A 22,382-nucleotide genomic window follows, 5' to 3' on the forward strand; every position below is an offset into this window, starting at 1 on the left:
CCAAACCAAAATTACCACTAGATTGTTTGGGTATTTCAAGCCTGTTTACAGGGACTTTTTGCTGTCAAGAAAAATTAAAATAAAATCCTGTCATCTGTATTCTTAAGAAGATCGTGGTGATACAAAGATTAAGTTTCTAAGGTTATAACATACTGAAGAAATAGAGGATCCCCCTTCTTTTATTACGCAAATAAAGCTTTCCCAATGCTAATCCAGGACTTTATTTATTTAAAGGGGAAATTTACCCTAAGTAGAAGCCCACATTAAAAATGATCCAGCAGATTTTGGGTTGCCTGTAATACCTCAAGGTGTAAACTCCAGAAGAGAACAAGGCCAGAACATCTGATGAGTAAGTCTGTGAAATACCTAAGAGTTCCGCAAGAACAGTTTCCCATGACTTTTAAGTTTTGTGAAATGCAAACTTCATACCTGAAACCACCTTAATTTAAACAAAGTAGATGCAAAAGTAGGACACCATCAGAGAACTTGTCTGACCAATAATCAGTCTGAGACAGGTACTATATCAGAAGCAGATTATGTACATAACATCAGTTACATCACAAAGCGCCCACAACCTTGATGCAGGTTAAACAGCTGCTTCTGGATTTACTTACAATCGCCAAAGAGAAACATATGGAAAATGAAAATGATTTTTAGATTCTGATAAAGTTAAAAATATTACAAACTTCCAGCTTTTATTGAAAATTAAATATATTAGCAAAAGCAAGATTTAAGAAATATTTTACAAATGATTTACATACAAGAAAGCCAGTATCAGACATATTCACAAATATGCAAACCTTTAATTACAAAAAGTACCTATTGGCAGCATGACGCTAACCTTGCCACTGCAGTGTGCTCTACTGTTGATATGAATAAGGCATAGAACTCACATTTGCACCAACTCAAAAAGTTCAAATAAAACTTTAAGCTTTTAAATCCTGGATGCACAATCCCCAATATGCACACGCACACACACTCTAAGATTTCTTCTCCTAAGCTCTACAAACTAAGTGTGTGCTCTGGAAGAACAGCTAGCCTGAAAAGCCCAGTAGAAATGTAACTGGTACGAGCATTTAGTTTTCAGTTTCCTCTTTAACATGTACAGGCCTAGGTATGTAAACCATATTCACAGTTTAAGTATTTTTAGACAGAAGTACCTTTTCTTTTTTTTTTTTTTTCTTTTTTTTTTTTTTTTTTTGCATTTGTTCCTTAAAATTGGCTCTCGGTTCAGCATACAGTTCATCATAATGTCACCTGTTTTGTGATGCATACATTTACAAGATAACTTAAAAATCTGTGCCATATTCATGGTCAAGGTAATTCAACAAGAGTAGTAATATCCAACAGTGACATTCAATACTATATTTCAAATATTTGTGCAAACAGCAAAAGAACAGTTGTATGAGGCAAACATTTGCAAAACCTTTAACACCTCCTCAATGTTGTAAACTTGGACTGTCAGCCTTAAGTCCTGCACTTCCCACAGCTTTAAAAAGTCAGTGGCTAAAATTATCAAGTCTTAAAAATGTTCTCTTCTACATAGTGCAAATTGTAATGTAGATAACGTGAAAAACATATCTAGCCGGATTGACTTTGTGCAATCGTCAGTGGTCTTCTCTCACAGTTGAAGAAAGTGTGCATTCAGAGAACCCCGTGGTTCAGGAGGTTGGGAGAGAGAAAAAGCAGTTCCATTACACTTCTCAAACCAGCGCTAGATGTGCAAAGGCAGCAAAAATTCCAGCTGCTACTACAACCAGAACAGAGTAACTTTTCAGGAAGACCCAGGCGGTTAGTCACTTGGACTGGTCTCTAGAAAAATATGTGAGTATATGTTGGATTTTTATCAGACGGTCTTTTAAAGACATCATGGAGAGAACTGACAGTTGGTATCTGGGGTCTACTGGGAGAACAGCTAGAAGCCACCAACACCAAGCAGGACCATTGGGCATTGCCTAAAAATAAAGGATAAGTTGGTTACTCACAACCAGTTCAGTACGGTTGACTAACATGAAGACACTGAAAGACAAAGTCGCTAGCAACAAAGGCTAGTTTGAAGTTTGATACTAGAGAATTCCAGATCCATGAGATCAGAAGGAATCCCTTCAGAACCCTTCTGATCCCTCCCCAACTGAGAATCCAAGCAAAGTACACTTAAAAATAATTGTTTTATCAAGCTTAGTTTAAGACAACAAAGCAAGCTCACAGCTTCTTCGGGAAAAGATGGCTATAGGACAGTCACCTAATAACAAACCTCCCTGACAAAAACTAAATCCATTACCTGTCATGCTATTCTTGAGGCTTGAATATTCTTGAAGCCTAATGTTTTCATTACAGTTGTCTTTGTTCTCACTACCTCCTGGATAGAGCAGGACTACTTAAACAGTTTCTTTTAAGTTGATAAAACATACTATGTAACTTTTCCTGTAGTTTATTCAATTCTCTGTACCAAGCCTCAGATGTCATGCCCAGAACTGGATATAATACTTGTCAGTAGAGGTCTTATCACTGCAGAGAAAATTAACTTCCTCAAATGATTCGCAAAAACGTTACTGGTAGTGGTACACTGCAGGATGACTTTTCCTCCCTTGCAGCTGTATCACACGGTTGACATCTTTGTGGTCCATTATAAATCTCAGGTACACACTCAACAGTATTGCTGCCCTGCAACATATTCTGGTTTTGCACAATTATTCCTCTTCCCTAGTATGTTGCTTTAAATTTGCTTTTTTATTATGTTGTTCTAAAATCACTTCTGAATTCATGCACTGGCCTCCACAGCATCTACAGTCCTCCCAGATCAGTTAATACAGTCTCATAAAAGTACACAGCAGATGGGTGAGGGACAAGCTCTCATAAGATCCCACTTTGTGCATAATTCCACTTTGAAAGCCAAATTCTATGTACTATTAAATGTTACTTTTCTCCAGCCTCCCACCAACCTTCATTAATTGTTTATAATAACTATGAAAATAGATTGCTGCAGCTAGCTTCTTAAGAAACATTTGTCAAATCCTAGCAGCTCCAGCAGTTCACAGCACTAGCTTAGAAAGGAGGAGAGTGTTAGTTGCGATTACCTCTTTGCCAAAGATTACTGCCTATACATGTCACAGGGAAGAAAATACAGGTGGTTTTTTTTTTTTTTCCATTTGAATTGTAAAGCTTTACACAAACCAACAGTTTAACCTGGAACTTAGTGTTCTTGGTTTACTAGTTTTATCTCCACAGCAGTATATCATCCTGCAAAAACCGCTGAACAGTGACAGAATTGCCTCTTGTGGCTCATCGTAAGAGAAACAAGATGCAAGCCTTACTGCCTTCAAAGTTGGGAAAAAGTCTTTTTTTTTTTTTTTTTCTGTTAATGTTTAGCAGTTGTTAACAGGGTTTTTATTTTTAGAAATAAGCACCTATTAATTGGTATTAAGTGATATCTCACCTGTATATTTTCCTCCCTGTCAGGCATTGGCCCAAAGTGCTGAAGAATCTGAGTGCGAAATTTGTTTCTTAAGTTTTGGAACCAACTGCAGGCCTGATTGTAAACAAAGTTGTGAAGCTCTCTCAGTTTCTTTAGTTCTTCTTCATCAGCAACCTATAAGAGGAATGTTATGAAAATAACATTAGAGATAAAGAAACAATTAAGGTGTTTAAGCTAAACTAAAAACCCATTCAATTTCAATGATATTTAGATACATTTCTTGCATTCTCCTAAACCTTGATTGCTAATGACTGAATAGTAAATAAGTCCCGTGATATTTCAGAAAGTTACAGCTTCAAACTAGTGTTCAAACAAAAAACACAAGTGTTTCTTTGTTGCTTTATAATAATAAAAAATTAAGCTAGCTTCCATTTCTTCCACCTGCTGGCACTAAATCTTCCAGTGGTCTAGGGACCTAAAAATTTGAAAGAAAGCTCTCAAGAACAACTCAAGCAAAAATCTTGTGATATTAACACTAGTAAGTATTTAGACTGGATACCTTAACATCTTCCAAATATTCAATGTCTGCAGTGCAATAACCATCTTTCATCCCTCTCCGTAAAACTCTAAATCTCTTTCCACCAACTGTATCAACAACAGACCTTCCATCAGGTAGAAAATGAACGTTCCTAATTTGCAGCATGCATCCATAATCTGCAAAACTAGAACAGAGACCTTGTCAGTAACGCGATCACACACGACATAAGAGATGAGAAGCTCAGAATTAGGATGCAAACCTACCCATTTTGAGAATCACTTATACACATCCCAAACTGTTTAGTCCCAGTTTCCATACTTCTGCGAATCATTAGTCGGTATCTTGGCTCAAACACATGTAGAGGGCAAGGCACAGTAGGATATGCCATAGTGCAAACAAACATTGGAACATTCTTGGTCAAGCTTCAAGAGAACATCAAAAGAAATATGCGACTTTAAAAATCTACTCACTGAACTATGCCAAGACAATATATTTTTTTCAGTATGTTTGCTATATTTGAGGTCATAAAGCAAAGTTTTTCAAAGTTTAGTAATAAGCACATTGTAATAACTTGACTAAACAATAAAAACACATACTAACAACAGTGACTGAATGTGCTGATTTGAATACGCACTGGACAGTAAACCTCACACTTATCTAGTTATTGAGTATCTAGTCAGTGAATGAAGGGCTTTATTTTGGGGTCAGTTAGTTGCTTTTTTCCTTTTCATCTTAGTTTGAGCCATACAAGCCATCACGCCCTCAGAATCACAGTTTTCCTAAAAAGATGGAGCAGTAACTACATAGTAGCTAGGTCACCATTTACATTATTTTCAATGCTGGACTCCAGATCACAAGATGCACCCGAGGGTATAATTTTTACCTTGTGATATGCCTCAGCAAGCATAACTAAAAAAGCAAAATATTTTTTTCATGCTATTTTATCAAGTATCTATAGTTCATACAAACAAGTTAACATTAAAACATTAACCGGGTATTTAATTTTAATACCTTTCAGACTATAAAGCATAATTCTAATGTATGGATTCTGTAACGTAAGTTGGATGAGCTATAGTTTTAAATAGTTTTCCAACATTCATATCTACAATACGTGATGCTTTATACAGCTGAAAACCTCTAATAGAGATAAACATCAAGATTACAAAAAAACCCCAACAATTTCTTTTCATCAAATCTTTATACAATTAATGTCTATCATGAACTGCTTTGAAAGAAATTCAAGTATCTGACACTCTGCAGCCAACTCAAGAGGAAATTCCATTAACAGCAGCAAAGCTAAAACCAAAGCTCCATGACAGTGCACAAAGAAGGGAAACTAAGGCCAAACATATTTTGTAGAAGATTTAACAGCCTCACATTGCTACTATCAAAATGTGCTTTTTTATTTCCACAGTAGTTAAACTGTTGATTTTCTGAAATACCCATTTAAGACACCAAGTAAACATGTCTTTATACTCCTTCTTGCATCCATAATATGATGATCAAATTAATGATCAATTAATGATAAAAAAATGATAAGACATTTCTAAAAAGGATTTCCATGCTAATCTCTCAAGTTTTCTAGATAAAAGACAGCAAGCTTACTTTGAGTGTTCAGCGGTTTCTTCAGCGTGAATTCTTTTTCTCTCATACAATTCATCAGACAAATATTTCATTATCAATTCCTCCAGCAGTTCCGTGATGCTGTATTTTCTACTTGCAAGGTACTGTACGCAATTTTAAAAAATATATTAATATTTCTTTTCATATATATATGAACAAAAGACTTGAGAAAATACAGCTTTTATTTAAAAGCATGATACAGTAAATGTGTCATAAATTAGATTTAAACCCATGAAAGCTTACAGCTCTGAAGTTCTTATGTTCCATTACTTAACACCTAATGTTACTCTAATATTTGAAAATCAGATTCTCTATTTTTAGTTCTTAGTGTCTGACAACTCGAGTGTCTAACTCTGTATTGCTATGCTGACCAGAGACAGAGTTGATTTCCTAGGTTATACAGCCATACAAATAAGGAAAGTGTACAGAAACCACATAGAGATTTTGCTGAATAGTTACCAAAGTTTAAACACACACAGGATTTAATTACACCAATAGAGTAGATGGTCACAGAAACAGAAAACCTGCAAGACCCTGAGGCAAACCTAAGCAACTTATATTGACAAAGTTTGTCTCAAGTTTTTCCTTTCTAGCAGCAATCCATAACCCAAGCGAATCCAATTGTTGGGTTTAACTCAAACAGCCTTTAAAATGATACGATATTTGTATTTGTGAGCTCTACTGAGAAACAGTACCTCTTTCAGACTCTCCTTACAGAGTGGACACTGAGGAGCATGGTCTAAACACCGTTCCAAGCAACCTTTGCAAAAAGTATGTCCACAAGGGGTTGTCACTGGCTCAAAGAATAGCCTGAAACAAAGTTATTAGAAGTTAGATACCATGGCAAGCGTGTGCTTTGCTAAAAAGAAGTCAGTGATCAAAGTCTTTAATTTTTAAAGACCAGTTAGACCATAAAAAAGCAGAGACAATTAATCCCACATCTCCTTATTCTACTTTTTCCCCTATACTGTTGTTCATTTCCATTTACCATTGTAACATTAATTTTTCGTTTTCCAATGAATCTGGACGCATTTCAACACTCTAAATATCTAATCATTTATCCCAATGTACAAAGCTTTTGCTCTCACTACATAGAGATTCAGAATAAGCAAAACTAAGTGATTCTTTGAGGAGCTAGGTTGTTTTAATAGTAGTATTACATACTAGTAAGATAACAGTTTAGTATATACCATACATTTTAAGGCATTTATTCTGAAAACCAAGACAACTCAATAAGAGCTTTCAAATACAGCAACTACATTTAGGTAGACTAACATTTTGAAGTATCTAAATCTGCTAGACAAATATGAGGGTCACAGGCAATACTTATTTTAGGAAGGCTAATGCTTATAAGTTAAATAGTTTTATTGACTGAAAAAAACCCTAACATTTAATCCCAAAAGTTCCTGTCCTTTTTAGGTTACCAGTTAACAATGCCAAGTTTAATTTAAATGGCAGCTTGATTAAAATAACACTGTGTTCTATAGCACTAGCAAGTAACACATTTAAATGAGCATTTGAAGGCTGAAAATTATTGACTGATAACAGAACTCATCACAACATATAAGTACCCTCAGTTTGTATGTGTAACAGATATGTGGCCAAGCATCTATAACAGAAATATTGAATCAAGGAGGAAATCTTACCTCATACATAGAGAGCACTCAAAATCTGATACATCAATCAAATCCCCTGGAATTGTTCCAAAAGGCAGTGTCGTGTCCCTTTTTGTACTTTCTAAGGAAAAGCAAGACAAAATACTCCTTTAAAGAAAGGCACAAGACAGTAAATACTCAGAATTTCAAAGTAAGTGACTGTTTACCTCCTTGCTTTTTATGTTTGTTTCTTCCATCTTCACATACAACTGTATCCTGTTCTGAAAATGAAAGCTTTCTTTTCAACAAAGCACCTTTTTCTTGGCCAGAGAGAAGGGGTTCGGAAGACACTCTCTTTAAGCCATCTTCCTTGGCAAGGTCTTTTGTGGAGTTAAGAGCATGGGCCGACCGTGCACGATTTAAGCTTCCACTGACAGGTTCTAGTACCTCTGATCCTCCTAAACTCTGTAATAGTAAGATGAACTGAGCTGTACTTAAAAGTAACACAAGCCTAAGTATGTAAAATGCAAACATTCAAAGATATATATAAGCCAAAACTGATACCCACAGTTAGTTGATTAGTTAACTAGAGGAATTTGATAAGTCAAGATAGTACTCAAATTTGCTTAACATTAACAATTTAAAAATTTTCACCTGCTTCAAAGAAAAGGAAAAACTCTATTTCTCTTTATTTTGAAGTCACGCATATCAAATCTCAGTACCTTCTAGTAAGTAGTTCACTGGAATGAGGAGTCTAACACTCCAAATGAAAATACGTTACTCCCAAATCACAATTCTTTTCTTCCAATTTAACCAATTACAGAAAATCAGCATTTAGGCTGGAAAGTAAGTATGACAAATAAAGATATCAGAATGTCCGATGTTTGCGTATCGGCCAAAAAGAAAAGCTATCCTATAGTTTTGTTACCTGCTCAGGACAAAGCTGTAAGTTGCAGTACGACTCAGTCACCTCAGAACCAAGTATAAAAGGTTTATTTCGAATATGTGGTGAATTCCAAGCAGATTCCTTCAGACTTTCTCCTAACTTCTCTGGTGACAGCACATCACACAATGTCTAGAAAACAAACAGCTAAATGTTCATAATAATGAAAAAGGATCTAGACACAGCTTTAATATAAAACTACACACCAAAAATATGAATTTAAACTATATGACGTTATCCTCATAAACAGAGCTTTATTTAGGCAGTAACTGAGAAAGAACTGTTACGAACAAGCAGAAACCTGCGTAACTGTATTACTAAAAAGAAACCTGTCCCGGAATCTTTTCTACAAGTGAGCTCTTCGCACAAAGTTAGACATTATCAATTCAATATCATGCTTTTTTTTCAATGTAAACTTTTACTATCAAAGAAAAACTGTTGTGCTCTGGGCACAACAAAAGAGTTCAACTTAGAATATTTAACTTGCTGCCTGCTTTCCAGTGTTCTAGATTTCCATTTAGTAACTTCAAAAGCACACGTACTTTGAAATGTGTACTTAAAACTTGTACATTAGGCCTATCTCTTCAACGTAGTATGATGTATCTTGAACGGAACCAGTATGACACATGAACCTTCTCTGTACGTATCAAAGATTTTTAGATGCTCAAAGTCTACCATAATGGGAGCTTTACAAAGGAATCAAGTCAGAGATAGTAATACAGTTTCATAAATAAAATTACCCTTTCTACTTCTAGCTTGGCTGGAAGGAAGTCCTCATCAAGGGCTAAGCACTGTAGAAACAGTTGTAAGGCATCACCTACAAAGCCAGAGTCTTGCAGCACTTTTCCTTTCTGGAAGTAGACCTGAAAAACAGATACCATAAAGACATTTCTAGAGAGTATGTAGCACTGCAGTGTTCATCTTACAGGCATTACAACAGAATTAGAGTTAGAACCCTCCATGACAAAAAGAATGTAGCTCTTCAAAAACTTCAGCTGTGCCCAGGGTGGATGATCTGTATGCCTTGTCTAACATACATCCCCTACAGCGTTTGAAAAAGTCATGGGATAGGCTGGTGGTTTCCTTCCAGTTATTTGGTTGGCTTACGCAAAAGGTTAAAAACCTGACTAGCATTTAATTCACAAAAGGCCTTAATTTCCACCTTCTGTGAGCCTTTGGAGGGGAAGAAGAGGGACACACAATGCAAATTAATACATAATGTCATACAACAGCTTACAGGATACCCTTTTTGCCCTTTGTTTCATTAAAAGCCTGCAGGAGAAGGTTAACTACAAACAAAACCATCCACACAACCATGCATCCCTTACGTACATCTTAATCTGTATTCTTAACACAAAACAATGCACTTTTGGAATTGCTTTCTCCAACTATATTTTAATCTTGAATACTAGGCAGCAGCTAGGAAAAAAAAAAATAATCTGTTAACTATTTTCCCTGAGAGAAAAAAAAAAAGAGAAAAGACTACTGCATTTTGCTGAACCTACCTATATGACATTGCAACTAAGAAATCCCTTATCCAACTTATCTCAACTTTTAAAAGTTGAATTTGCAGTAATATAAATACAAGTTAGAGAAGAACAACTGTTATCTAACAAACGTTAGATAAAACAACATCTAGTTGTAGGTAAGATTTTGGATAATGGTCCAGGAAGGAAAGTAAAGTATGCTAATCCTCCTCTTACAGACAGTTTCTTTTCCTACAGAGATAAGAACTGTTAGAGAACTCCATCAAACCAATCTCATTGAAGTAATGAGAGATTTCTTTCCAAACATATAGAAAAAAAGTAGACAGAGCTACCAAAGCTGAGGCAGAAAAAAGTAGGATGCTCTCTGAATTTGCAGTAGACATGGAACTGCTAAACACGGGAGAGACCAAGACAGCAGTAGTTATCTCCCCTTGTGTGGCAAGATCTTCCTGCTCCTGCTGTGCTCAGAGTTTAGACAGTGCTGCACTACACTGCAATATGCAGTTCTGTAGGCCAGTGACTCCCCAGCTGCCTACTGAGTTTCTCTAGGCTTTTTAAAGAAAAACTTTCCAAGCTAAAACAGCAAAGTGTCCTTCTCTTAATAAAAACTAACACATAAACAAAACAAACCCCAAACCCCAGCTGTTACAGGTTACATCACCATAAACTATCCCAACTCCAAGTACTGGAGCCACTAAAAAAGGTCCCAAACACATGCTTACATTTTTTAGCCAATACTATTGCAAAAGAATTTATTGCTTGTGCTAAATATTTTTTGACTCTGGTAGCATTTGGAAAAGAAAACTGTGCTGTCCTATTTATATAGCAAGCTATTTTACCAATAAAATTCAAAAAATATGAAAGAAATGTTGACCTAACATAGACCCAAGAATTCTAGTCCTGACTGGCAACAGTGATTGCTCACCTCATGTGATATTCTCAAGGAACAGATAATGCTTAAAACGCTCTGACTTTGCGAAACACAATACAAGTATAAACACTACAGGGAAGTGCAGAGCTTTAAAAGGACTAACTTGTACACAGCATCAAAAAATTTAAAACTCAGTTACATCAACCTACCAAACCTACAGGCCTCAGAAGTTCTGCTTTCAAGCAATTAAAGCTGGCTGCACAATTTCAGCGAACAATCCAGCCAAAAAACCATTAAGCTGAATTTAAGTTTGTAAATATTTAATAACTTTTAAGAAAACACATAAAATTGTTCTTATAAAGAAATAAAATAATCAATAACAAGTAACTACAGACAGCGCAGAAATACTTCATAATACTGCCCAAGAAGCCAGTTCTGCTGCCCTTAACCCTTCATCCAAAGACACCATCTCATGTTATCATACGAAATAAAAATGCCTTCATCAAAAACTTCAGGTTAAATTAACAGTTCCAAGTAGATTTGTCAATCAGCTCTAACCTGCCATACTCATCAGTAGCCTGTCTCATATAAGTAACTACTTTAAGATACATGTTAGCATTCTGCACGTCTTGCAAGATAATGCTTAAGGTACCTGACCTTGGTTCTTAACTTGACGCAAGTATAATCTAGAATTCATTGATTTTATAGATAAACACAGATTTTGAAAAATGAAGACTTCATATCAACTTACCTCTGGCCAATTTGGCATTTTAGAAATAACAAAATTTAGATCTTCTATGGCTGTTTTGTACTCTTGGAGGCCAACATATGACTCAGCTCTGTAAATTCTTAGCATCAAGTCACTGGGATCTGAAGACAAAAATCAAGTAACATTTTTAATAATTCAGACTTTTGTAATTTTTAATTAAATATGCTTTCATAGCGATATGTCATAACCACACTTTTTTGTACCATACTTTCGAAGTTATTGGAGTACATTCTCCCCTACCCCCCAGTGTCTGGGTAGTAAAAGTGGCAGTAATTCCAGGCTCACGTCTTTCAAGCTAAAGATCAAATTTTGGACACTCTAATGTATCTTGCAGCAACAAGAAAATATATTTTAAAAGATCTAACATTGAGGCTGACAGAATAAAGCATTACTCAGTACTGCTGTGACAACAAAAGAGGACTAAGCAGACTTTAGCTTTACAGAACGCTCATCCAAAATCATAGAAATATGGGAATTCTCTGCACTTGTATTAAAAAGCCTAAGTATTACAAAGTTTGCTTTCAAATGGCCCAGGTTTTCTTTTGACCGCCATTTGTTTTTATGACGCCTGACCCCTTCCAACTATGGCTGGAGATACAGATACCACTTTCACAACAGTATCCATCTGTTAAGTACCAGCAATAAATTTCATCACCATGTGGTCTGAAAAGAGATAGCAAATACCAAAATGCCTTTAACACCCGCTGGCAGCCCCGTTGTAAGGAGTTGTACTAGTGGAACTTGTGCAACGGGAAAACATTAGTATGTGTTCAGTAAAGATGAGCTCTCATGTCCGACATACAGTATTTTAGTAAAGCAACCTATAAATGGGAAGCACACCCACCTTCATGACACTAAAGCTATGGGTTTTATTGCACAACTAATTGTAGCTGTTGCTTGGAAAAAATGCCAGCACACTGCTTTGTTCTTGATTTATTTTTTTTTAAATACACCTGTGTTTTTTGTTGAGTAAGTCAAACATCGGTCTACTGTAATCAATAATATAATTAAATAGTTCTTTGTTTCAACAAGACTTTCTTGGGAGGAGATCATTTCAATTGGATATTCTATCTTAGTCTATTCTAAATGTCTAGATTAAATTTTCCCAATTTCCAACATTAGCTTGTTTTATATTTAAAAGCCAGGCTGGTCAATGTTGCCACGTATTTCAACATACTGCTTTGTATTTAGAAACACAGTGCTACAAGTAAAAAGACATTAATGGAAAAGAAAGGGTTAAGAAAAATAAAAACTGACAAAAGATTTCACAGCTGAAACTAAAGTCTGATTTGTCTTTCTTTTGAGTTGACAGTTTTCCTTCAAATACAAATATTCCCAAACCTGGTTTGTTTGTTTGTTTTTATTTAATTTTAGACATAATAAAGTGTTTGTATTAGCAGAAGTCTGGGAAATGGTCTCACTTAAACAGGTAATTCGGCAAGCAGAGCTCTGAAGCCTGCTTTCCTGTGGCTTTGCGTTTTGTGACTGTTACAGCCTAATAAGGCAGGAGCTTACATCAAACTCTTCGCACCATTTTTTCTGTTGTATCCGACTCTTCAGTGTCCAGCAAACTTAGTATCAAACCAAATTCTCTTCTTCAGAAGCAGCAGTAAGTGTGGGTCTTTGATAAGCTACCTATTTGCACATAATCAGAAGGAGCTCATCTTTTTCAGACTTTCAAGTGTAGAAGATGACCTGAAGAACTCAGAGCCTTCCTTTCTGGGGGTGACGGGTAGTTTGAAGACAAAAAATGCGAGTTCAAAGCTACAGCAGGTGGTTGTTTCATTCACGTTTCTTTTTCAAAAAGAAAAGCGTGGTTCCAGTTGAAGTGGTATAAAAAACAGGGCTACACTAAGGAACTGGGACCCTAACTCCACTGCTGAACACACACAAACATTGCCAATGAATGATCAATCCATGAAACCAATTAGGTCTAAACATTTGCAAGACTGAAAGATTTAAATGTATATGTCAAATTTTGCAACACTAATTTAATTTCTAGGCTTTGTAATTGTGAAAACATTGTTTTGCAATGTTCAGAATATATTTTAATGTTTGCCACCTAAAGGGAAGATGCAAAACTATTTCAAATCCTTAGATCAAAGACTAAACAGAGCAGAAACACACTTTGTGCTTGACCACTCAATTTCAGTAACCTAATCTATTGTAAATACAGAAATCACTCACTTCTGGCATACCCAAAGACAAAGGATTTTAATAAAAAAGACACCAAGTACTTTCAGTGCAGAACTGTGCGTACCTACCAGCTGTTATTACATTAATAGGAAAGCATACAAAGGCGCACACACACAAAAAGAACACTCAATACAGTGGGGTTTTTTTATACTACTTCCAAAGCATCTGCTCCTAGCTACTGTCAGCATAAACATACCAATAAACGGACCATCTCTGGTCTAATCCTGCATGCTTTTTATATGTTCTTAAAAATATACCAAATTCTTCAAAATAAGAGACATGCACATCACAACCTCTATGTGGGAAAACTTCAGTATACAGTATTTATTAATACGGTACTACAGGGTCACCGCAATGCTCAGGGGTTGGAACACACAACCCATGAGAAGAGGCTGAGAGAACCGGGCTTGTTTAGCAGAAAACAATTCCCGAAGGCCTTGGGAGAACCCAACAGCCTTCCAGAATCCAAGAGGAGGCTACCTAGAAGACTCTTTACTGAAGCACATGGGGGAAAAACAATAGACAATGGTTATAAACTGAAACAAGGGCAGTTCTGAGTTGAAATCGGGAAAAATTTTTTCACGATGAGGATAAATAACCTTTGAGTAGGCTGCCCAGAGAGGCTGTGAAATCTTCAAAACCTTAAGCAAACCGCTCTGAACTCAGTGTTTATTCTGCTTTGAACAGGAGATTGATCAGTCAATACACCTACTGAGGCCCACTCCAGCAGGAAGGGCTCTGTGATTCAGACCAAACTCAAGCCTATTAGCTATGTGTTTCAGGATACTTAATTAAAGACAAGCTGCACTTGGATTTTAATCCAATAGACTGCCTTTAAACAAACTACTTCATTTCAATCCCTACAAGGAATATATTAACCATATGAATGTTAACATTCCGCATGTTTTCCCAAAAGTCACTTTTGTACTATATTTCTCTTTCAGATGTTTCAAGAAATGTAAGAAAGTTATGGAAAGATGCCAATGAGTAAAGGTTTAGTGCCAATGCCTTATTTAGGACATCAGATTTATGTTCACCCTGATTTTTTAACTCTGTCTTCACTAAAAAGAAGCAGAGATGAACTAGCAATGAGGAAACACTGAAACGGAACACAAATGATTTTAAACATGAATAAGTTTCTTATGCTACGTCTTTTTCACCTGTAAGTGTTTTCAAGAACTCATGTTCTGGAGGAAGATAGAAAGTGTACCAGCAGCTATTAATCAGCTCTCTATTGGCCTGAAATCACCTTCAATTTGCAGTTGTAAGCCCAGAGCTCTAAACTGACATTTAATGTACGTCTGCATTCCGATTCATGAAGTTCTTTAGTAGCTTCACCAGAATGTTTGGAATATACTTGGAATATTGAGAGTTCTCAGGACTGAAGACACAGGAAACAGTTGTACAAAGGCTCTTGAACTGAGCTTCTAGCACCTAATTCTAGCACGTGTGCTAAATTTGAGTAATAAAACTGTGGAGAAGCATCACACCTGATAAATTTTGGCTTCAAAATTTGAGAATAGTTAAGATGTAGCTTCACAATAGAAAGAATCAAAATTCTTCCCCCATAGATATCTAAATGGTATTGCTAAATCCATAAAAGAAAGATTAACAAGTCTGTAGAGTTTTCTCTTTTATTCTTTCAAAACAATCTTGAACCATGAATCAGGACCCCTGTAAACATTTGTGATCAATAATGGAGTCATCACCTTGTACCCTGAAGGCCACTGAGTGTTGACTCCAGCTCTGTGACTTGTACAAGTCAATGCTGTCGTTCAGAACACACAAAGAAAAAAAAAAAAAAAAACAACTAAAACAAAACAACTCAGTCTGCTTCTTACACTTCCAAGATTGAAGCTAGATCAGCCACTTTCTCAGGTCATATCTAACGCATATCCAGCATTTTGGAAACACGCTGGCAAATACCACAGAACTGAAGGCCACAACTGAACCCCTTTAAGTTAGGTTGCCAAAAGGCCTTCAAAATATAGTAGGAGATGTAATCCCACCTACATCCAAAACAGTTTATTCTGGAACTAGATCTAATGTATCTCCCCAGAACAGATTGGAAGGATTAGGCTTATGCAAGCTTTTGGGTTGTGTTGTTTTGGTTTTTTTTTCCCCCCGCTGCAGACAACTGTACAAACTTAATCTGCAGAAAATATTAATTCCTGACTTTCTGAACTGATTAAAACCAAAACAAAACAGTACGGCGGAAATGAAAACAGAACCCCGCGGGTCACCAGGTGTTAAAAATCCAGAGTGGAACGAAACCAACACAGGGACCTGTCGCTGGACCCGTCTAAGGCGCATCCACCGCACCCCTCTGGCGCTCTCTCTCCCCACGACGAACTAAAACACCGTAAAACCCCACCATAACCCTCAAAGCGTCGCCGGCGGTAGCGGCCACAGGGCGGGCGAGGGCTACGGGACGGGGTACGGGACAGCCCCCGGGCCCGATCCCGGTCCCTGCCCCCGCGCCCTCGCACCAGTGCATTATAAAACGCCGACCACACCCACCCCGTGACGTCACCTCCATTACACAACCTGTCCCCCTCCGTGCCTCTCCCGCTTATGCAACGCGGGCCCGGCCTGCTGGGAACTGTCTGGGTGACACTTCAAACGGGGGGGAGGAATAAAATAGGTCTCCCTGCAGGAAACGGGGTTGACCGTGGCGACGCAGCTCCTGTCGGCCGCCCATCACCGAACGCGAACCAAAACCCCAAACCTCCCCCCGCCACGAACTCTCCCTCTAAACAAGTCCCGCGAAAGCACACGGGCATGGGGGGAAGCAAATTAAAAAAGCCCGTATCGGCTGCTCCCAACCGCCTTCCCCCCGCCGCTACCCCGCCTTGACGCCCAACTTGAGGTGCCGGCAGCACCCCCGCCGCCGGTCCCTCCGCTCTACCGCACGGCGGGGAGGTTCCTCGGACCTTCTCGGCAAACTCCTGAAAACTTCGGGCGCTCTCCACCCCTCACGCTTCCACCACGGACGGCCTCGGCGGGGCCGAAGGGCGGGAAGGAGACGCACACACTCACACCCCCTCAGCCCCCCAGGCCTGCCCTGCCTGGCTGCCAGCCGGGAGGAGGGCGGGAAGCCGAGGCGGCATCTCAGGCCCGGCGGGACCGGGCGGAGGCAGAGCCCGCTGCCCACAAGCCTTACCTGCTCGCAGCGCCTGGCTGGCGGCGCTCACAGCCTCTCGGAAGCGGCCCTGGGCCAGCAGCTCCTCCAGCCGGTTCCCGGTCCTCGCCCTCTCGCACTCGCCCGGGAACCACTTCTCCGCCAGTTGGTTGAGGACGACGCTGGTCCGCAGCGGGGCAGCGGCCGGGCTGGTGCCCCCCGCCGGCAACAGCCAGTCCCGGCAGCGGCGGCAGCGGGCCCGTAGCTCCCTCCGGAGACAGCGGCGGCAGTAGGTGTGCCCGCACGGGACGGTGACCGGCTCCCTCAGGAACCTGCCGCAGCCACAGCAGCGCAACGGCCCCTCGGTCTCGGCCGCGCCCCCGCCCTCCGCCGCGGCCCCACCGTCCCGGCTCCAGCCCAGCCCCTGCCGCAGGCGGTAGTTCAGCACTAGGCAATCCACCAGGGTCCCGAGGCGCTGGGGTCCGGCGAGGGGGCCGAAGCACAGCGACGCCAAGGAGGCGCCCACCACTTCCTTCAGGCGGTTCCCGGGCACCAACCCCTCGCCCGGCCGCGGCGGCAGCGGCGGCGGCGGCAGCAGCACCTCCCGCTCTCCATCCGCCTCTTCGCCGGGGCTCCCGCTGCTGCCCGGCTCCGCCGACACCTCCGAGCTCACAGCCAGGGGAGAGAACGCCATCGGCTGCCGGGCTCCGGCTACGAGGAGGAGGAAGGCGGCGGGAGGGGGAATGGTGGGGTGGGTGTGGCGGCGGCTCCCCGCTCCGGCCCGCCGAGCTCGGCTGCGCGCAGGGACGCTGAGGCACTGGCGGGGCAGGAGGAGGAGGAGGAAGGAGGAGGAGGAGGAGGGAGCAAAGATGGAAGGAGGTTACAAAACACCGCTCCACGCGCGCGCCGTCACGGGGCGGGAGGAGGCGGGGCCGGCGCTGGGGAGTGAGTCAGTCAGGCCGGGGCGGGATGGGGGGGGGGGGGGGATGAAGAGAGGGGCGGTTGTCGTTCCCTCAGCGCCCCCTCACAGCCCGTCCGGGGCTGAGGGAGCGTGCGGGGCGGCGGGGAGGGCGTTCGCCCTCCCCGCCGCCCCGCACGCTCCCTCAGCCCCAGGGAAGAGAGGGAGAGGCCCGCGGGTTCCGCGTTAGCGGCGGGGCTCTGAGGGAGCGGCTTGCTGTGGTGAGGGCGGCGGCGGCGGTGGTGAGGGTCGGGGGGGTTAGCGACACTGGTGGGGGGCTGTGTGGTGGGGGAAGCCAGCCCAACGCCAAGGGATGGAGCCGCCGGGGCGGGGAGGGGGGGTCTCCAGCCGGTCTCCGAGCCCCTCCGGGGGGTGCTGACACACTGACGGGACGGGGGTCGGTAGCTGCCCACGGCCTCGAAGGCTTCACCTGGCGGGTGCCCTCCCTCACGCTCGTCTCCGGCAGCTTGGGTTGTCCACTGTTCCTTCTCTGTTAGTTCGGGGGGGGGGGGGGTCGGGGGGGTGTTTATGTTTTTTTTTTTTTTTCTTTTTACGCGAAGAAAGTGACAAGATTAAGTAAAACGTCCTTGTCCCTAGGGTTTATGTATTTCTCCTTTTCTTGAATGTTTTCAGCCCTGCGCATAGCATGCCCAGAGGATGGAGTCCGGTGCTTTCCTTCTTTTAGAGCTGCTGTGCGCCTGCTGTGCTGTAACAGCCAGTTGGTGCAGTAAACTTTATGTCTTCCACCAGTGTAAAATAATAAGTCGAGCGATTTTGGGGATGTACCCGATCTACTTTACCTAAACTAAGGAGTAGTCACAGTGCATTTTTGGGGGATAATGTTTAGGGTTTCCAGGTGTATGTCAGCCTCTAATGGAAGCTTAAAGTCTATTGACGATGAAGGATGATCAAAGGACTGGAAAGGCTGAGAGAATTGGGTTTATTCAGCCTTGAGAAAAGAAGGCTTAGGGCAGACCTTATCACCACATTCCAGTATTTAAAGGGTGGCTACAAAGATGGAGAGTCCCTTTTTACAAGGAGTCGCATGGAAAAGACAAAGGGTAATGGGTACAAGTTACTCCAGGGGAGATTCACATTGGACACAAGACAAAAATTTTTCATAATGAGAACAATCAGCCATTGGAATAATGTCCCTGGGGAGATTCCCCAATATTGGACACTTTTAAGATTCAGCTGGACAGGGTGCTGGGCCATCTTGTCTAGACTGTGCTTTTGCCAAGAAAGGTTGGACCAGATGATCCTTGAGGTCCCTTCCAACCTGGTATTTTATGATTTGTCTTATTATTTCACATATGACAGGCTGGAGGATGATACTGAAGGTTGTTAAGAGGGCTATGGGCAAAGATGCTATGACTGGAAATAACTAGACACACCTGGATTTACATTCAGATGTTTTGTCTGAACTCATCCACTCTAAAATGCATCCTTTGCCTTTACAGTGTCTTTCAAGTTCCTAAAGTCAAAGAAAAAAAGATGTTATGGTAATTGAAATATGGGGGAGAACATGGGTATATTTTAAACATGAAGAGATAGAAAAGATAGTCTCTTAGGGTAATTGAGTAAAAAATGGCGTGAGTTAGGAAGTGACAGTCTAAAGAAAGATCAAAGTCAAAGATGCCTGTAGCTTGAACTTGAGTGGTGGCAGGATGATGTAAAATGCTTTGAATTATGAATTGTTTGAATGGGTTATGGATTCTGTTTTAGACGTGTCAAGTGTGAGCTGACCCTTCACAAAATATCGGGGAGCTAAGCAGAGAATTTGAACAGAAGTAAAACTCTGAAAGAAGTACTGTGGGCCATCATTAAAGAGAACGGTAGTTTATTTTGTATTTCAGATTTGATTACCTGTGGAAATGAAGAAGAAAACTAAAACAGGACAAAGTTCAGGGGTTTGTGGAACTTCCTTAAAAAGCTGGAGTTAGGATAGTAAGGTTGTCCTCTGCAGGAACAATTAAAAACTAGAAATGAAAACCTGTTTCTCTCCACTGTTGCTATTCCCAATGATTCTTTTAATACGTTAGCATTCATACTGATGATTCAAGCAGTATTTTCAGCTACAATCAGCTACTTTTCATAATTCTCAACGTATAGGAATGAAATACTTGTGGGGTCTTGGAGCAGAAGAGTTGAGGGTTTTCCCATCATCTGTCATTTCAGAACAATTAAGAATAGTGAAAGAAGGGAGTTGGGGTAGGATGGATGCATCAGTGCATTAGCCTGCCATTTTACACTGCTTCCACCAATTTTAGAAATCTGTCTTTAGTTAGTACTTTTCTTCAGAGCTTGCTCCTTCTGCTAGCAGTACTTACTGTCATTGTAACCCCGTATTGTCCTAATGTTTGTGATACATGCTGTTCTCTACATACACAGTTGCCCTTCTTTTCTTAGGTTTCTCTTGGGAACTCAGGACTTCCATGCATCAAGGAAAATAAATGTCTAGGTTTGGATAATCAAAAGGTTGATTTTTGCTTAAGTTTGTTCTGTGTGTTTGTAGAAAGAAGTTGAAGCAGTTCATTAGATTAAAGGTACACACTTCAAATTTGGTCTTAAATACATGACAGCAGTATGCTGCAAGAATATAGGGAATCCTCTGGATATCAAGTGATTTTGGAGCTTGTCGTACTGTGGCTAGGTTCAAGAAGAGTTTAGAGAAGTTCATAGAAAAAAGTCCTTTACATAAAAATAATCATTTTTTTGTATCAGGAAATCCATGACACGCAGATCTGTAGAATCTGTGAGATTATTTGGGGAGAAAGCTGACTGTATGCTCATCCTTATTCTCTAGACGTTCTTTTTTGATCACTGTTAGAAATGGGATACTGGGCCTAGTGGGACCTTAGTATTACCCAATATGTTCATTCTTACATCTTTAAACTACAGTTGATTTTTCAAGTTTTGGGTTTGGTGCATTATTTCACCTTTGGCATCTATATCTAAACATGAAAAACCTCCAATTTTCTAATCTTTCCTTGTGTTACCATCAGGATATGATAGTTATGTAAGAGAGGGGGAAAAAAAAAAGACATGCAACTTTTTACTAGATTAGATAACAGACAGTGCTCCTCCACCACTCCATTAAAAATAGCTCACACACAAAGATCTGTTGTTTTTTTTTCCTCTTGTAGGGTCAGATAAATGGTACTTCAAAAAAACAAAACAAAACAAAACAAACCCATGCCATTGCACAGTTCACATAGGCCATTCTAAGAAAGACTCCAGGGATTGTCTTTTCCCTTCTGACTGTAGAGCAGTATTTTACAACTGCTTATGTAAGTCTTGGTTGTCCTCATTCGAAAAGGTGCCTACAAAGTATTATGTCTTCAGTACAGTGAGGTAAAAGTACATTCCTTTCTTATGCTTTTTAGGCCATTGATAGGATGTTTTGGTAAGCAATTCCTTGTACAAATAGCCTGTGCAACCCAGTTAAACATGAGCTAATAATAAAATAGTGTTTTAAATTGCATTTGACCCTGCTTTAGGCAAATTATACACAATTATTCTGATTTAAGATCTTCAGAAATGAACAGCAGTATAAACAAAGTGAAGCAAGACCGACCCAGGCTAAGGGAACAGGCAGTGGCAGGCAGTGGACCTAAAAATTAATACCTGCATACTGGAAATCTGGAGCCAAGCCCCATTTTTACAATCTGTTTTGGCATGTATCACAAGAAGAAGTAGTTAACCCAAAGAAGGTAGTTGTATTCTGAGAGAAATGTGGTAATGTCTCTCTGGCTGTTTTCCTTCTATTTCTTTAAAGGTAGCTAGCTAGCTGTCCAGCTGGTGAAGCTTTTTGCCAAGATATGTGTAGCGAAGGCAAAATAAAATTAATTGGAGAAAGATTAGATTAGGCAAGTAAGAGTCATATTCTTTAAAAACAAAAAAAAAAGGCATAATGTTCCTGAGAACTAATTGTTCTACCAGGAAACTATTATCCCCTTTTCTTCTAGAAAAAACAAATGCACATAAAAACCAGAATCTCAAACCATATTTTAAAAAAAAAAAAGCAATTCTTGAATGGCGTAGTTTTGAAGACCTTAGCCAGTGATGTTTGAGTCACCTCAGCCGTGGCTAAGGAATAATGAATCCTCAGAACCAACTTGGTTTTGTTTTGTTTAAGTTTGTTCTTTGTTGCTTAGTAGACTTTTGGGGCTTTAGTGAGATAGTTCCGGCAGGCAGACTTCTAAATGGAAAAATGCTCAGCATCACTGCAGTAAAACAAATGCTAACCTTTGTGCAACACAATGTTGGGCAGAAGTTGGCTTTGAGTGATTTTTTTTTTTAGGTACGAGAGTCCACAAAACTGCATTTGCAGCTTTGGCTCAGAAGTTAAAAGTGAGCAGAACAGGGCTAGGCTACTACTACCATCTCTGGCATTTCTGTACAGTATGGGTTTTCCAAGGGATCTTAATTCATTTTGAGAAAATTGGAGCTGTGGGTTCTCAGTACTTCTGAAGTAAGGCCCTTAGTAAATTTAATTATACTTAGTAATTATGTATGCAATACTGAGTATAAAAAAAAATCTACACATAGGATAAACAGTTAACTACATGTTAGAAAGATAAGGATCTCATTAAAAATAAAAAAGGGAGGCAAAACATAATAGGATCTAAAATACTTAACAGGTAGAGTAAAGACAGAGAGAGAGAGTTTATCGGCCAGATCCAATAAAGGACTTAAGTACCTAAAGCAGGATTTAGGGAGAATTCAGGTGCCTAAGTCCAAAAATGCAGTCTGAGAAATCTCACACAGCTGCTGCCTAACCCAGGCGATGCCTGAAATCAGAAGGCTTTTCCTTGATTTTAAGGCTTTTCCTGTTTCACAGCCATTCACAATCCTCAGTTTAAG

The 22,382-nt window shown here is 40.2% G+C and overlaps 1 protein-coding gene across 1 annotated transcript; it reads right to left on the reverse strand.

Annotated features, from left to right (window-relative positions):
• Positions 1-676: 676 nt before the first annotated feature.
• LONRF1 (LON peptidase N-terminal domain and ring finger 1) lies at positions 677-17,252 on the reverse strand (the record flags this gene model as incomplete). Its single annotated transcript, XM_082482583.1, has 12 exons — positions 677-1,955; positions 3,437-3,589; positions 3,975-4,137; positions 4,217-4,375; positions 5,559-5,680; positions 6,272-6,386; positions 7,223-7,313; positions 7,399-7,636; positions 8,100-8,246; positions 8,855-8,977; positions 11,224-11,342; positions 16,601-17,252. The coding sequence occupies 12 exons, from the start codon at positions 17,250-17,252 to the stop codon at positions 1,797-1,799; spliced, it is 2,241 nt and encodes a 746-aa protein (XP_082338709.1). The 3' UTR covers positions 677-1,796.
• Positions 17,253-22,382: the final 5,130 nt, after the last annotated feature.

The sequence above is a fragment of the Vanellus vanellus genome, assembly GCF_965231255.1.
Source record: "Vanellus vanellus genome assembly, chromosome: 4".
NCBI lineage: Eukaryota > Metazoa > Chordata > Aves > Charadriiformes > Charadriidae > Vanellus > Vanellus vanellus.